The following is a 17,714-nucleotide window of genomic DNA, read 5'->3' on the forward strand; positions in this document are numbered from 1 at the left end:
ACACCAAGCGTCCGGGCCATGGGAGCCGTAGCTTAAATAAACAGTTCATTTGTTTTCATTTAAACGAAAACTTGCCTATCTTGCGTACAACTTTTTGTATTTTAATTGCCGCACATTTGGCTGCGTAACACAAATGCCTGTGGGGCAAGCCAAATTGCCGCCAATCAAAAAGGCAACACCCACAGCATAAAAATTGCATAAATTATATTTCGCCTCTCGCTCGCTTTTGTTTGTTTTTCATAACACAAATATGATTGTTTTATATGCCTGAGCACTTAATTTGCCTCTCGTTGCCTTTATGGCTGAGCTGCTTGCTGCTGCTGTTGCAACTCTTGGCATATATTGAGCTATAAACTGCAGCATTTGTGGCATTGGTGGCATTGTGTGGTTTGTTCTATTCCGGGTAAGTTCGCCACTCGCCAGTTAATAAATCAAATGTGTTAATGATGTTTTTTAGCTGCTGCTTGCCCACTTTTTGTACAAAGGCCACAAGGCGCACGCGCAACGTTGCACAAAGATCCTTTTGTTGTTGCAACAACAACGTGTGTGTTTTTTTTTTGTTTTGATTACAATTTGCTTGTCGCCAGCTTGGGCCAGCCAACTGACAGTTTTTCACTTTATTTTTGATTGTGTTTTATTTTCCAGCCAACCAGCCAAACACACGTAGCAGGTTGGCCTATGATTTAGTAGCCAGTCTATAACTGTTTCTTCTTTAGTGCTGGCTGTGGTCCAGGCCCAAGCATCATATCATCCACAGCATTGCGTTGTAATTTCTTGGAAATTTGTGCACACTTTGGTATTTCGTTTTCGTGTGCTCTTCTTTGGGTTTCAGTTTTGTTTTATACATTTTTGTTGGTCTCAGTTGTTGTTTTTTTAACGGCCACGGGTCCGTGTGACATTGTCTGGAGCTGCTCTGAACCTGTTTTTAGGGTCTGATTTGGCATAAAGGTCTCTTGGGTTTAAAGGTCTAACTAACTGTGGACGCTGCTTGATTTGACATTTGGCGTCAGTGGCCATAATTGTTTAGAATTTATGTGTTGTACCTTTTTTTTCTCTCTCGTTTTTCTCGAATTCTGTTTAATTTGTATGTGGGCAGACTCAACTGATCTTGTGGCTCAACTGCAGCTTTAATTAGTTGGCTGTTGCTGTTGCTCGTTTGTTTGTCGTTAGGCTTATTATTAATAAATATTTATGCTACTTAAATACAAACACATATAGGTAGATAGTTATAGTTGGTTAGTAGATAGATAGATAGTTAGTTAGGACAGTTGCTTACTGGTGAACAAGACAAAAGACACATGGATCTGTGAGTAAATAGTTTGTTGTTGTTTGTTGAATTTGATAAATTTGGTATTTTGCTCGTATGAAAAATGAAAATGCAACAAATAAATGAAATATATAAAAAGCAAACTTAAGTGTGTGTGTGTGTGTGTGTGTGTGTGTGAAGAATGCGCTTAGTATGAATAATTTACACGAGGCAGCGTCAACTGGGAGCATGCGTGGCATGCCACAAATAAACAGCAAGCGCCTCATTTTAAGGCCACAGCTGTCAAGCATTGGACAAAGGAACAATGCCCAGGCACACACAAGGCAGCTCATCCCATCCCTGCTGTTAAGCCAAGACAGCGAGAGAGACGAGCAAGACGAACTGGAACTTGGAGCTTGGCTGCGGCTTCAGCTGATTGAGTGAAGGCTGCTCGGGAATGCTTTTGGGCCTGTGTGTGCGTGTGTGTGTGTGTGTGTGCACCCATATCAATTACTTAAAGCTCATTCACAACATTTTTTATTTTCACCTGACAAAAGCCCAAATGGCATCCAATCAATTTGGTCAAGGCGCAGGCGCAGCATAAACCAAACCGAACTTGCAACATGCCCCAACTCTGCAGCTTGTGAGGAGCAGCGGCAGGGGCAGCAGGCAGTGCGGGCTGCTATTGATTTGGGGCACAGAGCTGGACACATGTTCTTGCGCCCGAAATACTTATCGCAAGCGATGCGATAAACGATAAATAAGCAACAACAACAACGAGACAAAAAAGCAAAGAGCATTCGAATAAAATGCAGCGCAGGCAAAACATTTTGTCAGCCCGCAGCTTCCAACAAGCGATTGTTGTTGGCACAGAGTTCTGTTAACAGTAGCAGTGGCTAAACAACAGTGGCTTAACAGCTAGCTGTTAATTAGCCAAAGGCAGCTGCGGCTTGCACGGGGGTTGCAACTGACCCTCGCTTGAGCCTCTGAAACTCTCACGCATAGCAGCGACGCTATAAAGTTGTCGTTGTTGCTGTTGCTGTTGCTGCTGCTGCTGCTGCTGCTGTCAGGCCAAAGACATGCGAAACCGGCTGCGACGTTGGCATAGCAGGTGCAGCAGCTAACTTCCGCAGCGTATGCGAATAAGTGCATGTGTGTGTTGCTAGTGCGTGTGTGTGTGAGCAGCAGCAACATGAAGTAATTAACAACTACAACATAAAACGACAACGACAACCACAACAACAACAAGTTGAAGTCAGACCCAAAAGCGTTGACAATAGCATTGAAGTCTTGCTGCTGTTGTTGTTGTTGTCATTGTGGCGAATTGCATGGTGCGGCGCATGCGGCGTATACGCAATGCAAGCGTTAAGTTTTGCAGCGAGGGCGTAACAAGAAAATATATTAAGAGCGAGCTCAGCAGGAAGCATGCTCAAGTGGCCGCCGAGCCACCAGGCGCAGTATGCAGTTTAAAAGAGAGAGATAGAAAGAGCGTGTGTGAAAGAGAGAGCGAGTGCAGTTAAGTGTCTCGGTTGCTTCCCACGTGAGCGTGTGTAGCGTGTGAAAATGAAAGAAATCAAAGCTAAAAATTAAAATCTACTTAAAACGAACTTAAAACTTAAATTAAAACTAAATCAACGTTTCAGTGTTTTGCAGTGACAACACACAGATCTAAATAAGCAAATCGTTAACGTCCTTGATCTCGGATCGTTTATCGTTTTCAATTTGGAACAATGCATATTCACCCACACCGATATCGCAAATGTGTGTTTTTTAACTTTTGTCTTGCTTACCAGCACTTGTCCGTGGCTTCGTGCGCACAGGCTTGGAGTCGCCACCAGCGCCGCTTGCACCGCTGCTGCTGCTGTGCATGCCACTGGTCGCCATGCCACCAGCCATGCCACCGCCGCTGCCGCCAACACCAAGATGCATGCTCGCGCTGCCGCTGGAGCCAGCAGCGCCAGCATGATGATGACTGTGACTGTGATGATGATGCGCCGCCGCCATGCTGTGACGCACTGCAGCCGCCGCAACGGAGGAACTTTGGAACATGTTGGCGGCTGCCACAGCCGCTTGATGCTGCGCTGCCGCATGATGGTAGCTGGCATAGCTGCCGTCGGCATAGCTGTTGGCATTGTTGGCCGCATAGTGCGCCTGAGCGGTGCCATCGAACAGACCGTTCGATGTTGTCGCGCTGGCGGTAGCGGAGGCGGAGGCATTGCTGTTGTTCACTTGCTGCTGCTGCTGTTGCTGCTGCTGCTGCTGCTGCTGCTGTTGTTGTTGCTGCTGCTGCTGCTGCGTCGCTTGACTAGCGCCACCGCTGCTGCTGCTGCTGCTATTTGAGCTATTTGTATTGTTGCTACTACCTTCGCGCTGCTTGGGCGCCGAGGACTGCGTGGGTGGATGCGCGGCAGAGGCGCCGCCATTCTGTATGGAGGGCTTGATGTCCAGCGCACAGCTGGCGTCCGTCAGTGAGGTAGAGCCCGTGGCCTGCTGATGCATAAACGCGTTCATCACGGCCTGCAATTAAAAAGTTAGCCAATGGATTGCTTTGCAAGATTGGGTGGGGCTGTTTGCTTACCTGATACTCGGATGGGCCGGTTTGTACTGAGTCGGGCGTGGAGTCCTTTGGCGGTGTGGGTGGGAATGGAAACGAATGCTGGCCGGCGGCTGTTGTCTGATGACTCTGGCCCACCTGGCCCAGCTTGTGCTCCACTTGCGGCTCCTGGGGGCACGCGAATTGACCCATGCCCCAGGCGCTGGCGGGTGCAAACGATTTGTGTTCGCTGGTTAGCCATGGACTGAGCGGCGTGTGAAAGTGCGGCCGGCACACTTGGGGCGTGGCATGTGAGGAGGGCATGCGGGAGGCTGCAAAGACGAAGAGATAAGAATTTAATAAAACGCGCCAAAAAATCAACTTAAATGCTGCATTAAATCAATTATGGCCCAAAACTTATAACGAAGATTAAACGCCTAAGTCGCCAGAGTCGGCAGAGACGAGAGAGCAGCAACTACAGCTGTAGCTAAGAAGCAGATGCCAGACCAGAAGCGATAAAAAATGCATAATAAATGACGTTGTTCTCTTTGCCGATTTACACACCAAGGCGGAAAAACGCTGCGTTATAATTTATGAAACACCAGAGCAACAGTTGCTGCTGCCGCTGCTGCTGTTCCTCAGTCAGTAAGGCACTGACCACATTTGCTTGCGGCAGACTTTGCATATGGCCAGACTAACTTGGCAGCAGCTTCAACTGTTGCTGCTGCTGCTGCTGCATTGTCATAAATTGTTTAATTTGTATCATAAACAATCGCGTTAAACTTTTGTCCCAAAGCTAAAAAGATCGATCAGCGGCCCCGCTCGGCTGCCTGGGCCGAAAGTGTAGCCTAAATGTCTGGCAGTGTATAATTTAGCGGACACCAAGTGAGATTTATGTGCGCCAAGTCGCAGTCCAAGTCCGCATCCTGGCGCGCGGGGTGTTGCAATTGTTTGAGGCGCACTTATTCTTATTATTATCATTAATATTAGCCTGGGCTACGTTCATATTTTTTTGTTAGCTTTGGGGCTTGTTTGTATGTGAAATTATTTTTGATTATGCAGCAGCAGCAGCAGCAACAGTTGCTATGAAATCTGCAACATAACTCTGTCTAACAGTAGGTCAGTCAGTTCAATGCACGTCGAGATGGATTAGCCACAAATTATATCCAAATAAAGCTATCAGCAGCACAACGAATGCGCAATGCTCTACTCGAGCAACAACAATGCATAATTAAATATTTTATTTAGACATAAGCGCGGCTATCAATAAATCAATTTGACATTTGGCTGCGCATATTGCAAAAAAATAAAGAGTTAAGCAGCCGCCAAGCCAAAGGGTATAAGCCAAGCCGCAGCAATCAAAGGCCAAGCAACTATTGCTGCTGCTGCTGCTGTTGCTGCGATTGATCGCTGCCTGCGATAATATTCATTTGATTATCCTAATAACAGTGCTTTAGCGTCGATATTATATGTACGTGTGTCTGATTATAGAAATTATGCAGCAGCAGCAGCAGTCGCAACAGCAACAGCAACAGTTGCAGACGCGCTTATTGCTGCTGCTGTCTCAGTTGGCATTGCAATGCCTCAATTGGCTGGCTGCTTGTTACAAAGCAAACTTCACACTTTTGCGCCCCGAAAGACAATTGTGCAGACAGCGCTCAGTCGCAGGCTCAATTGCAGCTACGTGCCCCACAATGTGGCATTCAACAATCAATATCAATATAATCGCATATACTTTTCGATATGAAGTCGTCATCGCAGCAGGCGCTGTGTGTATAATTTTGTTAAAATAAGCGCATTGGACATGCCAAATTATATGCGTTGGAACGCATGCGCTGTCTCGCTTGCACTCGCTGCTCGCTCTGTCGCACATTGAGTGCCGCTTGACTGAAATCAATGACCGATCGTTGCTTTAATTGCAGCAATGCAGCTTTCAATTTGCGATGGTGTTGCAGATAACAGAGCGCTGTTAATGTTAAGGCCGCGCTGTTAAGCGCTCAATGAGTCACTGTTAATGCTTGGCAGAGGCTGTTGGCATCTTTTGTATAAAACAATTCGCTAATAAATCAAGTTGAGTACAGCAATTAAAGTTGCAAAAACACACACACACACACACACATAGAAACAGCGACATTTTTTTGTTGCTGCTGCTGTTGTTGTTGTTGTTGTCATTGTCGGTATGCAAAGCTCGTGCTGGTGAAAAGCGGCGATGTCGTTGTCGTGCCCTTGGTCGTCCCCCAAGCCAAAAGCCTGGCTGACACGTTCTACACAACAACAACAGCAACAACAACCATAATAATAACAATAAAAAAATCTCAACAACAGTGAGTACAACAACAAATAAATAAAAAACGCTACAGCAGCAGCAGCAGCAGCACTGAAAACAACAATTTGAAGTTTTTGGCCTGCGCTTGATTTCTTCAAACTGACAGATCAAAGCCACAAAAGCCGCCGTAACAACATCACATACGTGATGTATATATGTGTGTGTATGTCTCTGTGTGTGTGTAGACACTCGAAAAAGCCAGGCTTGGACATTTGTGTGGCGTTTTAAAAGCGTTTGACAAGCGCTTAGCTCAGCTTTGAGCCAAAGTGAAGTCAACTCTCAGCGCCTGTACGTCTAAGATGTCAGCTCTGTAACTCAAAAGTCTCGTATACGGAATCGAATTGAACGAAACGAAAGCGCCTTTTAATTGCAGCACCAAGTCAAAGACGCCAACGTGAATGACATAATTAATTGTATGCACAGCAATCGGCGCACTTAGCGCGACGTGTTTGACATTTGAAGATGACAATGGCTGACATCGCTGCAGGTGACGAACAAAAGCCAAAGCAAAGCCTAAAACTCCATAGTGCGATAGCTTTTGGGCAATTCAATTAGCAAAATGCATTGGCAGCTGCGGCGAGTTGCTGTTTGTGCTCTGTTTTCTTCTTCTTATCAGCAACAGCGCATCGCATTTGAATGATCTGAGCAACAAAGCAAAGCAGCGAGCGAGATTCGAATGGCGAGTGTGACAATTCGAAACTGCAAGAGAATCAAGATAAAAGTGGCAAATGTAACGGGCAGAAAAGGATTGCTAGCTAGCTCTTTGGTAAATTAAATTCACACCAATGCCGGATTAGGGGTTGAGTTTGCTCTGCTCTGCTTATCGTTGTGTCGAAATCAAATCGCCAAATGAGTGCGTATCTCAGCTTTGCCCATCGGCAACACCACTGTCTATTCTTTCTAACTAGACAAGCATGAGAGCTGTAACGTATGTCAGTCAGTCAGTCAGTCGATTCAGCTTCAGCTGCTTCCGCCTGACATTAAGCAACAATCAATCATACACAGAAAGCGACTTAGCAGCAAGTGAATCCTGAAGTCGCCTTCGTTTGGTTGCTTGGCGGCTGCAGGCGCAACGCATTCAACATTAATTTATAAGCGACCCTTGGCCAGGATATGAAACTTCATTTGGCATTTTTGTTTTTTTTCAGCTGCTAGCAGCGTTTGTAGTAGGCGCGTGTCTGCCACTTTGGCTCCAAAATGCGGTCAAGTGTCTCGCTTCAGTTACACCTGCTCCAAATTTAAAATGCGGCAAGCGGCAGCAATAAACTATAACGGATTCCAGTTTTAGCCACCACCAAGCGGCCGGCCAGGTAGGTCAGCTCAGGCTCGCTCTCAGCAATAATAAAAATACACCTTGAGCCCTGAAATTGAGACTCAGCTGGGAGCTGCTTGGCTCAGTAGTTTGCGCGCGCCTTGTTTGTTTTAATTATTTCTTTGCTTTTGCTGCTGCTGCTGCTGAGTTGCGTGCCAATTGACTGACTGACTGACGCTTGGGCTGACTGACAGCCAGCCAGTCAGGTTGGCTGCCTTTATTAAGCGCAAACTGCGCTGCCATTGCCATCTATATTATTAACACTTTATTTGCGCGGCTTGCTTTACATTTCCATCTTGAGGCAGCAGCAACTCAACTCAACTCAAGTCGCAAGTTGCCACCGCGTTGCAACAATTGCATGCCAGCTTATCATTAGTCATAAGTTGTCAATTGTATTTATGATAATGCGTTTAATAACTCAACTCAGTCGCTTAGCCGTGCCACCGAATGTTGCGCAACATGTACATGCCACACTCATAAGCAATTAGCAGCATATTTTTGGAATATACATGCCTATGTTGCAGATGCGTTTAATTGCAATTTATTGCTCAATAACTGAGCAGCACTGAGCTGCGCTGAGCTGCAGCCCACTTGGCGTATTTAGTTTAACGTGTGAATTACGTGGCCTGCGTTTGGCTTTTGCATACGTGCAGCAATGTTGCACACAAAACATGTTGACAAGACGACAACAGCAGCAGCAGCAGCAATGTTGCCGCACTAAATATAAGAAAGAAAAAAAAACTTGACTAAAAAGAGCGAAAAACTTGCAGCAAGGCGAGGCAGCAAGTCGAGGGTTTGAAATGCGCCATTTTTGTTGCCATTTGTTTGCGTTTGCTGCTTGCCACACACCGCACCATTTTCTTGCAGCTTTTTTTCGTTGCTGTTGCTGTTTTGTGGTGGGTGCTGCCGTTGAAAAAATGTTAATAATGCGGCTGCCACACAGAGTTGTTGCTGTTGCTGTTTGTCAGTGGCAAAAACGAAAAGCTGCAACATACACGCGTGCATTGAACTGCGGCTGCAGCTGGGCTCAAGCCCAAGTCAATGCTGATCCTTGGGCACGCAAGCATAATAAATTTATGCAAATTCTAGCTTATGCCAGTCCAGTCAACTAGTGCGAGTGATTGCACCGCCACTGTCAGTCAAAAGTCGACAGTGCTCAGTTGACCAGTTGCCGTCCCAGTTACAGTTGACAGTTTCGCTCTGTGCTTTGGCCATTCAAAGGCATGGCTAATGAGCAAACACACACACACACACACAGCTACACATGTGTGAGTTACAGGATGCGCGCCTCGCATGCCTTTGGCGCACTTATGACAGTTCGAAGCGTCAGCAAAATCATTAAAATTGACAAGTTTTTATATGACACAACCAAATTTGGTCAAAGTCAAACAGCGACAGACACAACGCAACGTTTGAAGTGTTTTTGACAAGCTGCTGCTGTTGCTGTTGCTCTTATTGTGGCTGCTGCTGTTGCTGTGGACCACCAAGCAGGCGCTGCCTCACATGTCATAAATAAGAACGCGTTGACATTTATCACAACACAAAGGGCCCCAAAGCAGACAAAGCTGCGAGACAAAAGCAACAACAAAAGCACAAAACGTTGCATAAATTCATAAGCCTAAACTTGAGAAATTCAATTGATGCGACAAAGCCAAGCCGAGTGCTCCAGTCGAGCCGCGTTGGCTGCTGTTTCCACTTTTTCGCATATTAATAAAATATTTTATTAAACACACGCGCCGCCGCCGCCAGCGAAGGATGCGCAGACGGCAGCAGCAGCAGCAAATATTATTATGCTAAACAGTCCAAAAAAGGCTGCAAACGAAAATCGTGGCTTGGCCACCGCCTTTGGTGGGGGTCTGAATCCTTGCGCAACAAATTTTTGGCGGCGTCTCTTGCGACACACTTGGATGACATATTTTTGCCAGAGAGGGAGAGAACAACGCATTATGTTTTTCCTCGATTATGATTGCTGTTGTTGTTGTTTTTATTGCTGCATTGTTTGGCCAAAAGCAAGCAAAGCATTTATGCTAAACAAAGCTCGCAGCGCTTCGTAGCTGAAACTGGTTTGAGCAAATTTCGCTGCTCATCAATGTTAATGAGCGGGGGAGTGGAGCGGGGGGGCAGGCATTACACCTGATCGGCTCAACAAGGTGGTCGCAAGCGTGTTAACTCGTTCAGTTCCTGGTAAGATTGTTCTATTTTGATAGTTAGTCACTTCTTGGAATTGGCCATTAGCCATTGTCTATTAACAATTTAACATTAGCTGGAGTACAATGGCTTTTTAGCTCGCCTGATTAATATGCCAATCGACTATGATTTAGTTTAGGCCTGGCTTGGTTGGGCTGTGCTGCTTGCTACGAAGATCAGTTAAGGCCACGATGTCGCAGCAGCTCGAGCTGCCAAAGTCATTTGTAAACTTGACACTGCCAAATGCAGCGCAACAAAAGCCCAAACGGCTGCACAAATGTATTAGCAACAGTTTATCACAAATGTTGTTGCTGCTGTTGTTGCCGCTTGTTGCTGTCGCTGTTACTGACAGCGGGGGCAGCAGCAGCAGCAGCCAACAATGCGCTAATATTCAATATTGTAATTGCAGTCACAAATCGTGCGCGACTGCAGCCTGGCAGCAACATGTTGCTGTTGCTGTTGCTTTAGCTGTTGCCTGCCTGTTTGGCAATGAATGCTGCTGTTGTTGTTGCATAAAAATTAATGAATGCTGCCACATTGCGCTTTGTATGGTCAGTATGCGGCATATTGACCACTCGCTGTGTTAGACAAATCACAACAACAACAACATGCTGTAATGCTTGTTGCTGCCGCGCGTAGCAACAGCAACAACATGCGTAAGCTTTGTTTGCTCTTGTCATTATAAATCGCTAGCGAGCAGCATTTTGATTTAACAAATTAATAACGAAATCACAAAGACAACAACAGCAGCAGCAGCAGCAGCAACAGTAGCAATACTTATTATTATTGATGGTATACATCAGTCGCGCATATATACATATATATATAGATATGATGTTGCTATGTTGTCTGTGGCACTTCCAGGAATCTCGGCTGACAAATGACAGGCCAACGGGCGAAAAGGATGAACAGCTAGCTAGCGGGCTCAGCTCAGACTTCCGGTGCGGTCCAGTTCGAGCGAAGCGTCGGCAAAGCTCTAAGGGCCGCCATCTTTGCCCAGTGCCAGTCCAAGACGAGATTGATGCAACCAGCAACAGGCAACGAGCTACGAGCTACGAGCAACTAGCAGCGGCGACAGTGATAGTGATTGAAGGACAGCTGTTCACACTAGTCAGCCGCTGGGCCTAGCGTCAGTCGCAAGCAATGCGAAATGTCAAATTAGAATGCGAAACGTGTTGTGCAATGGGAATGGCAATGTTGCTGCAGCAGCAGCAGCAGCTGGACAATGGAGTTGCTGCTGGCGGCACCTTTGGCTCTTGGGGCATGCAAAGTAGTCAGCGAGCGCAGCTTGGTCCGAGCAGCCAGCGAGGCGACAGCGGCGACTGTTGCTGCAAATTAATTGAAGCATCGCGACAATGTCAACGACAGCAGCAGCAGCAGCAGCGGCAGCAACATCACGTGTTGCATGTTGCATTTGGCGTAGGCAGGCAGCAGTTGCTGCTGTCGAAGAGTTCTGTGCTTGGCTTTGGGGGCCACATTCTTATAATTATGTCATTTAATTAAGCAAAGACAGTTGCCGTTGCAACGACTAATTAAAACATCGCGCCAGCAGCAGCAGCAACAGCAGCAACAGCAGCAACATACGCAACGCGGGCGGCAGCGCAAAAAAAAAAAAAGAAAAGAAAAACAAATCATAATAAATGCAAACTAACGTATGAATGACCAGCCACTGTCGAATGCAATCAACAATATGCAACATGCGGCAGCAGCTACAACAAACAGCTTGCCGCTGCATCATACGATGTAAAGAATTCTTCCAAGAATTTGGGTCATAATTAATGTGGCATGATTTCAAGACATTTTAATCAAAGCGAATTGAATGAGCGAGAGCAGCAGCAATAGTTGTTGCCACTGCCACTGCCACTGCGTTGCAAGCTTTTGTATGCTGCGTATTACCTTTGAAAAGTGTCACACACACACACACACACGCACACACAGACATATGCACAAAAGAAGTTACACGCAAAAGCGAGGCGCATTTAAAGTCACATCAATCATACGCAGCGGTGGCCCAGCTGTTCAATTGCAATACCATAACTCATTTTTATAGGCCGCCGCCACGCTCCAAGTGACCAGTTCGCTGAAAACTTGCGCACCGGGATTAAGATTTGCTGCCAGAGATTTCAAGCCTCAAACCCAAGCGCAGGCCAAAGCTACAGTCGCCAGCCACAGTTCGTAGTCAGTAAATTACAACAACTATTACACAAACACAGACACAGACACAATTTTTTGTTGCCGTGCCCAACTGTCTGGTGGGTATGGTGATGGTGGTGCTGGTGCTGGTGGTGCTGCAGCCTGCAGCCTTGTCTATGTGGCTTGCTCTATGCGCTTTTGTGTGTTGGCCGTGTTGTAATTTCTTGGAAATTTCTGTTTTATGCGCACACCGAGGCACACGGCCATAGCTCGCAAATTTATGAGCCGCTCCAAGTGCTCCAAGTGCAACACCTGGTAGCCAGGAAACCACCACACAGCTCACCACAGCAACTCACAAATTGCATGCAGCAAAAAAAAATTATACTAGCCTCGCTCGCTCTCTCTCTCTCTCTCTCTCTCTCTCTGTCGCTCTCTGTCCCTCTCTGTTATCCTTTGGCTGGCTGAATGGGCCCGCATTTATTCGATATTGTTAGCCCATTGTGACTTTGCCACTGTGCGTGACATTTGCGTTAAGTGCGTTATGAGTTGTGTGGGAATATACGTTGGGCTCAAAAGCAAACTCTTTATTTGCGTGATTTTTTTATTTAGATAAACACAATAAAAAATGAGTAAAAATTTCGGCTCTCACGCACTCTTAAGCTTAGCTTAAATATTTATAATTCTTATTTGCATATTGCTAGTTGCATAACAAATTTTATTGCAAAACATAAATATATAAATGAAAATGAATTTTAAGTGTTAAAATTACGTTTATATAGTCTAAGGGGCACAGCTTATTAATATAAATTGGCATGAATTAAACATAACAGTTAAGGCTATGGCATTAAATATTATATTTTTATTATATTATTGAAATTATTTAAATACACAAACAACAGCTTGACATGCCTTGATTGTTGCCTCTTATACTTTTGTTAGCTTCATGATCAAGGCGGCGGCAGTCAAGTCGGTTAAATAAAAAATGACAAATAGCAACAAATACACAAGACATAAGACAACAAGCCCAAGCCATGCGGCAGACGAAACAAAGAAAACAGCAAACTAAACAAAACAACAACAAAAGCAACAAAAAATTATTGCCAAATTTTCGGCATGTTTGCTTTTGAAATTTAAATTTCACATGCTTGTCGCTATTATTGTTGTAGCTTTTTATGGCTTGTATCATAAAAAAATCTTTGTATGAGCAACACACACACACACACATACGTATGTGTGTGTGTGTGTAAGTGAGCGCATCAAAATCCATTAAATTGCATTCAGTATTCACTCAGCATGCGTCTAAGTGCTTGAATGTAGATCTGAAATGGGTTTGGTTAGCAGCGCTTAGCAACTATTTGGGCCAACTTAAATACGCTTAAGCGACACACTAAATTGAGTTGCTTTAAGCTCGCGTTTTTGACAAGTCGCAGCGCACTCATCCGCCCTGTGTGACACATGCAGACTAATGAATTTTAAAATCAACGCTCGCCACAGGTGCTGCCTGCCCCCAAAGCGACGTGGCAAGCAGCCGACAAACTGTCTGTCACAAAAAGTGGCAGAGGCAACATAAGCGAGCGTCTCGTGATTTGAATGCTGCTGCCTCCTGCGTTTTGAGTGCATGAATGAATTACGACGCAGCATTGGGGAATCAAATCAAGCATCAATAAAGTCGGCATATGAATAACATGAATTAAACATAAATGCAAAGGCAACAGCAGCAGCATTAAGCGCAAAGCTGATTGATCACTTGCCAAAGCAGCACAACTTGATGCTGGAATTGGGGATTTGAGGCTGGAGTTGCAGTGGCTGCTCCCTCACTTGCTTACAAACGAATAAAGTGGAGGCAAAAATTGTAAATTTAATTTTCGCACACTCGCAACAGCAGAGAGCAGGAAATAAATTCAACAGCAGCAGCAGCAGCAGCGACTGAGCGGCAACGTTGCGGTGTTGCATTGATGCATGTCACGTTGAGTCGCCGTTTTACGTTTTACGTGGAACTGTCAAAATGCGCAAGCAAAAGCTCAGCCCGTAGCCTGAGCCCAGCAACAATAACATTAACAATGGCATTGCAATGGGCTAAGTGCCAAGTGAAAATGGTTTGGGGAGTCAACTGTCAAAACTGACAGCAACAGCAGCAGCAGCCGCAGCCGCAACGGTGGCACCCACTTTTTATTTCTTTTTGCCACAAATTGAAAATTAACTTAGCGGAACTCCAAACTCCAAGCAAAGTCGCCACACATTTTCGGGTGGGCGTGTGAAACTCAAAATTGATGTCGCTGGCATGTTCTAGTTGCTGCTGCTGCTGCTGTTGTTGTTGCTCTAATGAGCATAGATAATTTGCGGCTGTTTTATTGTTTTGGTTTTGCTTTCGGTTTTGTTTTTTCTGTGGTTTAGGCAACAAATTGCGCGCAATTAGAAAACATGAAGATACCAACGGGCAACGCTGCTGGGAAAGCGATCCCCAACCCGCTGTTAGCCCAAGCAAGCTGTCAAGCTGTAAGTGAGCTGTTTACAGTTATGACCAGAAAAAAATAAATATACAAAAATCAAAGCCCAGAACAATGCTTTAGCCCCGCTGCGACTCATTGCCACTGTGCCCCTGCTGCTGCCAACAACCAACAGGAAACGCGCGCTCAGCAACATAAAAAAGGCGCGAAGCAATCGATTTGTGGGCTGTGTCGCCATTGTTGGTTGCAAGCAACACCCTCAACCCCCGCTAAATCGGAGTGGTGGCAACCAGGGTGCGGACTGTAGCCAACGCATTCATTAAAAAGCCATTAGAAATGACATTAGGACAAATGTAGCCTCGGCGTGGCAATAAAATTACTTAACAATACATAAAAAACATAAATGTCAATCGTTGGTTGGTTGGTTGGTTGGTCGTCTACTTACTGTGCTGATGATAACTGGGATAGTAGCGTCTGTGGTGTCCATTGCTTTCCAGCGCATAGAACGCGCTCATGTCGCTCGTATCCAGTCCCAAGCCGGCGCCAGCGCCGCCTGCACCGCCGCCCAGGGCAGCGCCCACGCTGCTGCCCGCCGACGAGGCGCCGCTGGACAGGCTGTGATGACTGTGGGCCAGGCTACTGCCGGCGCTGCCTAAGCCATTTGTTTGTGGTGAACCGCCGCCGCCACCGCCGCCGCCTAAGCGCGGACTGTCGTACCAGCTGCGAGCGGCAGCCTCCGCTGTTGAGGTCATATCCATTTCGAGTATAATTTTGAATGTTTTTTTAATTAGACGTGGGCGCGCAAAAATCTACAGAGATCCAAACTCTCTGTTTGGAGGCGTGAGGCGTATTGGGGGCTTTCTACTTTGATTTTTGGCGTAATGCTTATGCGTAGAGTTGGTTAACACATGTTTTAGCGCGCGCTTTGCAACACTGGGGCGAGAGCTGTAAGTAATTTTGGTTGCTTGAATTCGAATTCTCTTGAAATTGTCTGTGCAATTGATACGATTCTGAACGGTAGCTTATCAGCTTAACAGCTTGCTTATCAGCTTAGAACAAAAAATAAAAAATAAAAATTGTTTTAATTTTACGTGTACAGTTGGCACAACTGCGTAGCCAAAAACCTACACTAACTGATTAGAATTTTATGGCCAACAAAAAGACTTTAGACTGCAGAGGCACACAAAGTGTGGGAAAGTGTGGCATGCAACACAAGCAGACAATTGATTGATGACAATGCCACAATTTGCAGCAGTCCTCCCAGGGGATCTAATAAACATGTAGCACTCAAAAACAACAAAAAAAAGGAAATACTCTAAGGCTCTAAGCATTGTTTACACTGCGGCTCAGCTAATAAACCAAAACAATGTCAAATAGATTTGCAGGCAAATCCTCAAAATCAAGGCAAGTAGGCAGCTAAGCAAAGCAAAATAAAATAGTAGTTTAAATTGTAGTTGTAGCTAAGATTTAAATACAACAAATTGTTGCTTACTTTTATTTATGTTTTAATTTTTGCTATTATTTTGCTTGCCTAGCTGCATACCTAGCCTTAGTTTGCAGCTCAATTGTCTTGACTCTGGCGCTATCCTGAGAGCAGCAACTTGTTGTGTGGGCGTCCTGCACCGACGGCAACTGTTTGCTTGTTAGTGTGTGTGTGTGTTGCAGCTGGCTAGCAATTAGTGCTAAACATGCAGTTTATCCTACGCTCAACTAAGCTCAATTAGAAGTTGCTGGCTGATATCTTTAAGATTGTCCTATCTTGTTTAGACAGGTAGCTAGTTAACGCGCTCATATAGTCTTTGGTCTTATCAGCCACTGTTAGCTATAGTTACTGCTCTTATCTGTGTATCTCTGGCTAGATATTTATCAATAAATAAATTCCTGCATGCGTTGTATTTGTTTATTTTGGTTGCTGTTTGCTTTGCAACAACAACAACAACTACCAAAAAATTATTAATATTAATAAGTCAGCACAAATTGTTGTCTCAAGAGCTGTCCACGCTGTTGTTGCTGCTGCTGCTGCTGCTGTTGTTGTTGTTGCTGTTGCTGGCTCTCAGATGTCTATCGCACCATTGACAATTGCGCTACAAATAACTGGGCGTCTGATAAGAAAACATAACTTTCGTTCGTACACTTTATTTTTCTTCAGTCTCTGATTTCGATTATTTGTTGTTGTTGCTGTTGCAAAGGTTTGGCAGCCACAAAAAAAAACTCAATCAATTTATCAGAGGCCGCGATAACTGCACTTGAAGTGCGTTATTGTTGTTGTTGTCATATTTTGGAAAAACACTTTTCATTAAAAATTTTTGGTAAAAATTGATAGCAATAAAGTGATAAGCAAACTGCCAGCCAGCCAGCTATATATATTAAAAGCGATGACGAGACACAGCGCACTAATAAATATTTTGTATGCTAGGCGTTTATGTTTTAAATCGCATCAATTGCTGCTTTGTTTATTATTAACAACACTTTTGCTTTTGTTTAAAATGCATTTGTTGCATTGTTGGTGTAGCTTACATTTGAGCACTAAACTTTATTTAAGTCACACATTTGTTTTGGTTTTGTTTATGTTTTCGGTTTCTTGCTTTTTGCACTTGTTTGTTCAGCGCGCTTTTGCCGACGCGTTTTTAATAATTTGCTTTTGCGTTGAAGCTTGGCTTGTTGTTGCCTTGTTGATTTGATGTTGATTATAGCGAATGTGCCAGACTGTTGTTGTTTATTGCTGTAAATATAACGCAGAGCGCGCGACGCCAACGTATACGTAATACGTAGCGTAGAGACAGCGCACACACGACAACGACAACGATGACGATAACGAAACGTAAGCGAACGAGCGAACGAGGCACGAGCAAACACTTCAACGGCCGCAGACCAACTAAACCCGCGAGCCTCACAACAGCAACGAACAACCGCACACAGCTATCGCACTGCTGCGTATGTATTAGTGTATGTGTGGTGTGTGTGTGTGTGAAACTCGTCTGACGAGGGCTGGACTTTTGGGCATTTGTCACATACAAGATGGTCGCAGTTGCAAGCGGCATTTGTGCGAGTGCAAGCGAGCTAGCTATAGTGCTTAACTCAATATGCTTGTCACTGTTTGGCCCGCATGGCGGGGGGCGTGTTTTTTGTTTGTTATGCAGCGGGGCAGGTAAACCGGTTTTAGCTCATTCGTATCGTTTCGTTGCGCTTGTTCTTGCATTGCATTGTGCATGTTTTTGGTTTGTTGTTGTTGCTGTTGTTGTTGTTATTGCTGTTGGCTGCAGTTTGCTGCTCGTCATGCTCGAGTGCATCGTTCAATAATCTCTCGATGGCACGCCTCTCTGTGCTCTACACTTTGGCCACACGGTGCTGCTTCTAGCGACGGCAATGCTCGCTCATGCGCCAGGTAAGGCTCGTTGTAACTGAAGCTGAGACCGAGACCGAGACCGCTTTAGCTTCAGCTACAGCCACAGCTTTTGCTTTAGCTGTCACTCGCAGTCGCAGTCGCAGTCTCAGTCGCAGTCGCTCTCTCTCTGCATTGCTTACTGCCA

At 45.3% G+C, this 17,714-nt stretch overlaps 1 protein-coding gene across 2 annotated transcripts in view; it reads right to left on the reverse strand.

The window, feature by feature from the left end:
• LOC108601975 (GATA-binding factor C) overlaps nt 1–16,737 on the reverse strand; it is a 28,788-nt gene extending 12,051 nt beyond the window's left edge. Inside the window, exons 1-4 of one of the 2 annotated variants that reach the window (XM_017989969.1) lie at nt 16,702–16,737; nt 14,630–15,129; nt 3,825–4,111; nt 3,610–3,763 (exon numbers count right to left, since the gene is read on the reverse strand). In XM_017989969.1, the coding sequence (XP_017845458.1) occupies nt 3,610–3,763; nt 3,825–4,111; nt 14,630–14,942 (754 nt within the window). In that variant the 5' untranslated portion in view covers nt 14,943–15,129; nt 16,702–16,737. Of the gene's footprint in view, nt 1–3,036; nt 3,764–3,824; nt 4,112–14,629; nt 15,130–16,701 lie in introns of both variants that reach the window. The other variant, XM_017989968.1, reaches the window with a different exon arrangement.
• Between the last annotated feature and the right edge of the window lie 977 nt (nt 16,738–17,714).

Source organism: Drosophila busckii, chromosome 3R (assembly GCF_011750605.1).
Source record: "Drosophila busckii strain San Diego stock center, stock number 13000-0081.31 chromosome 3R, ASM1175060v1, whole genome shotgun sequence".
NCBI lineage: Eukaryota > Metazoa > Arthropoda > Insecta > Diptera > Drosophilidae > Drosophila > Drosophila busckii.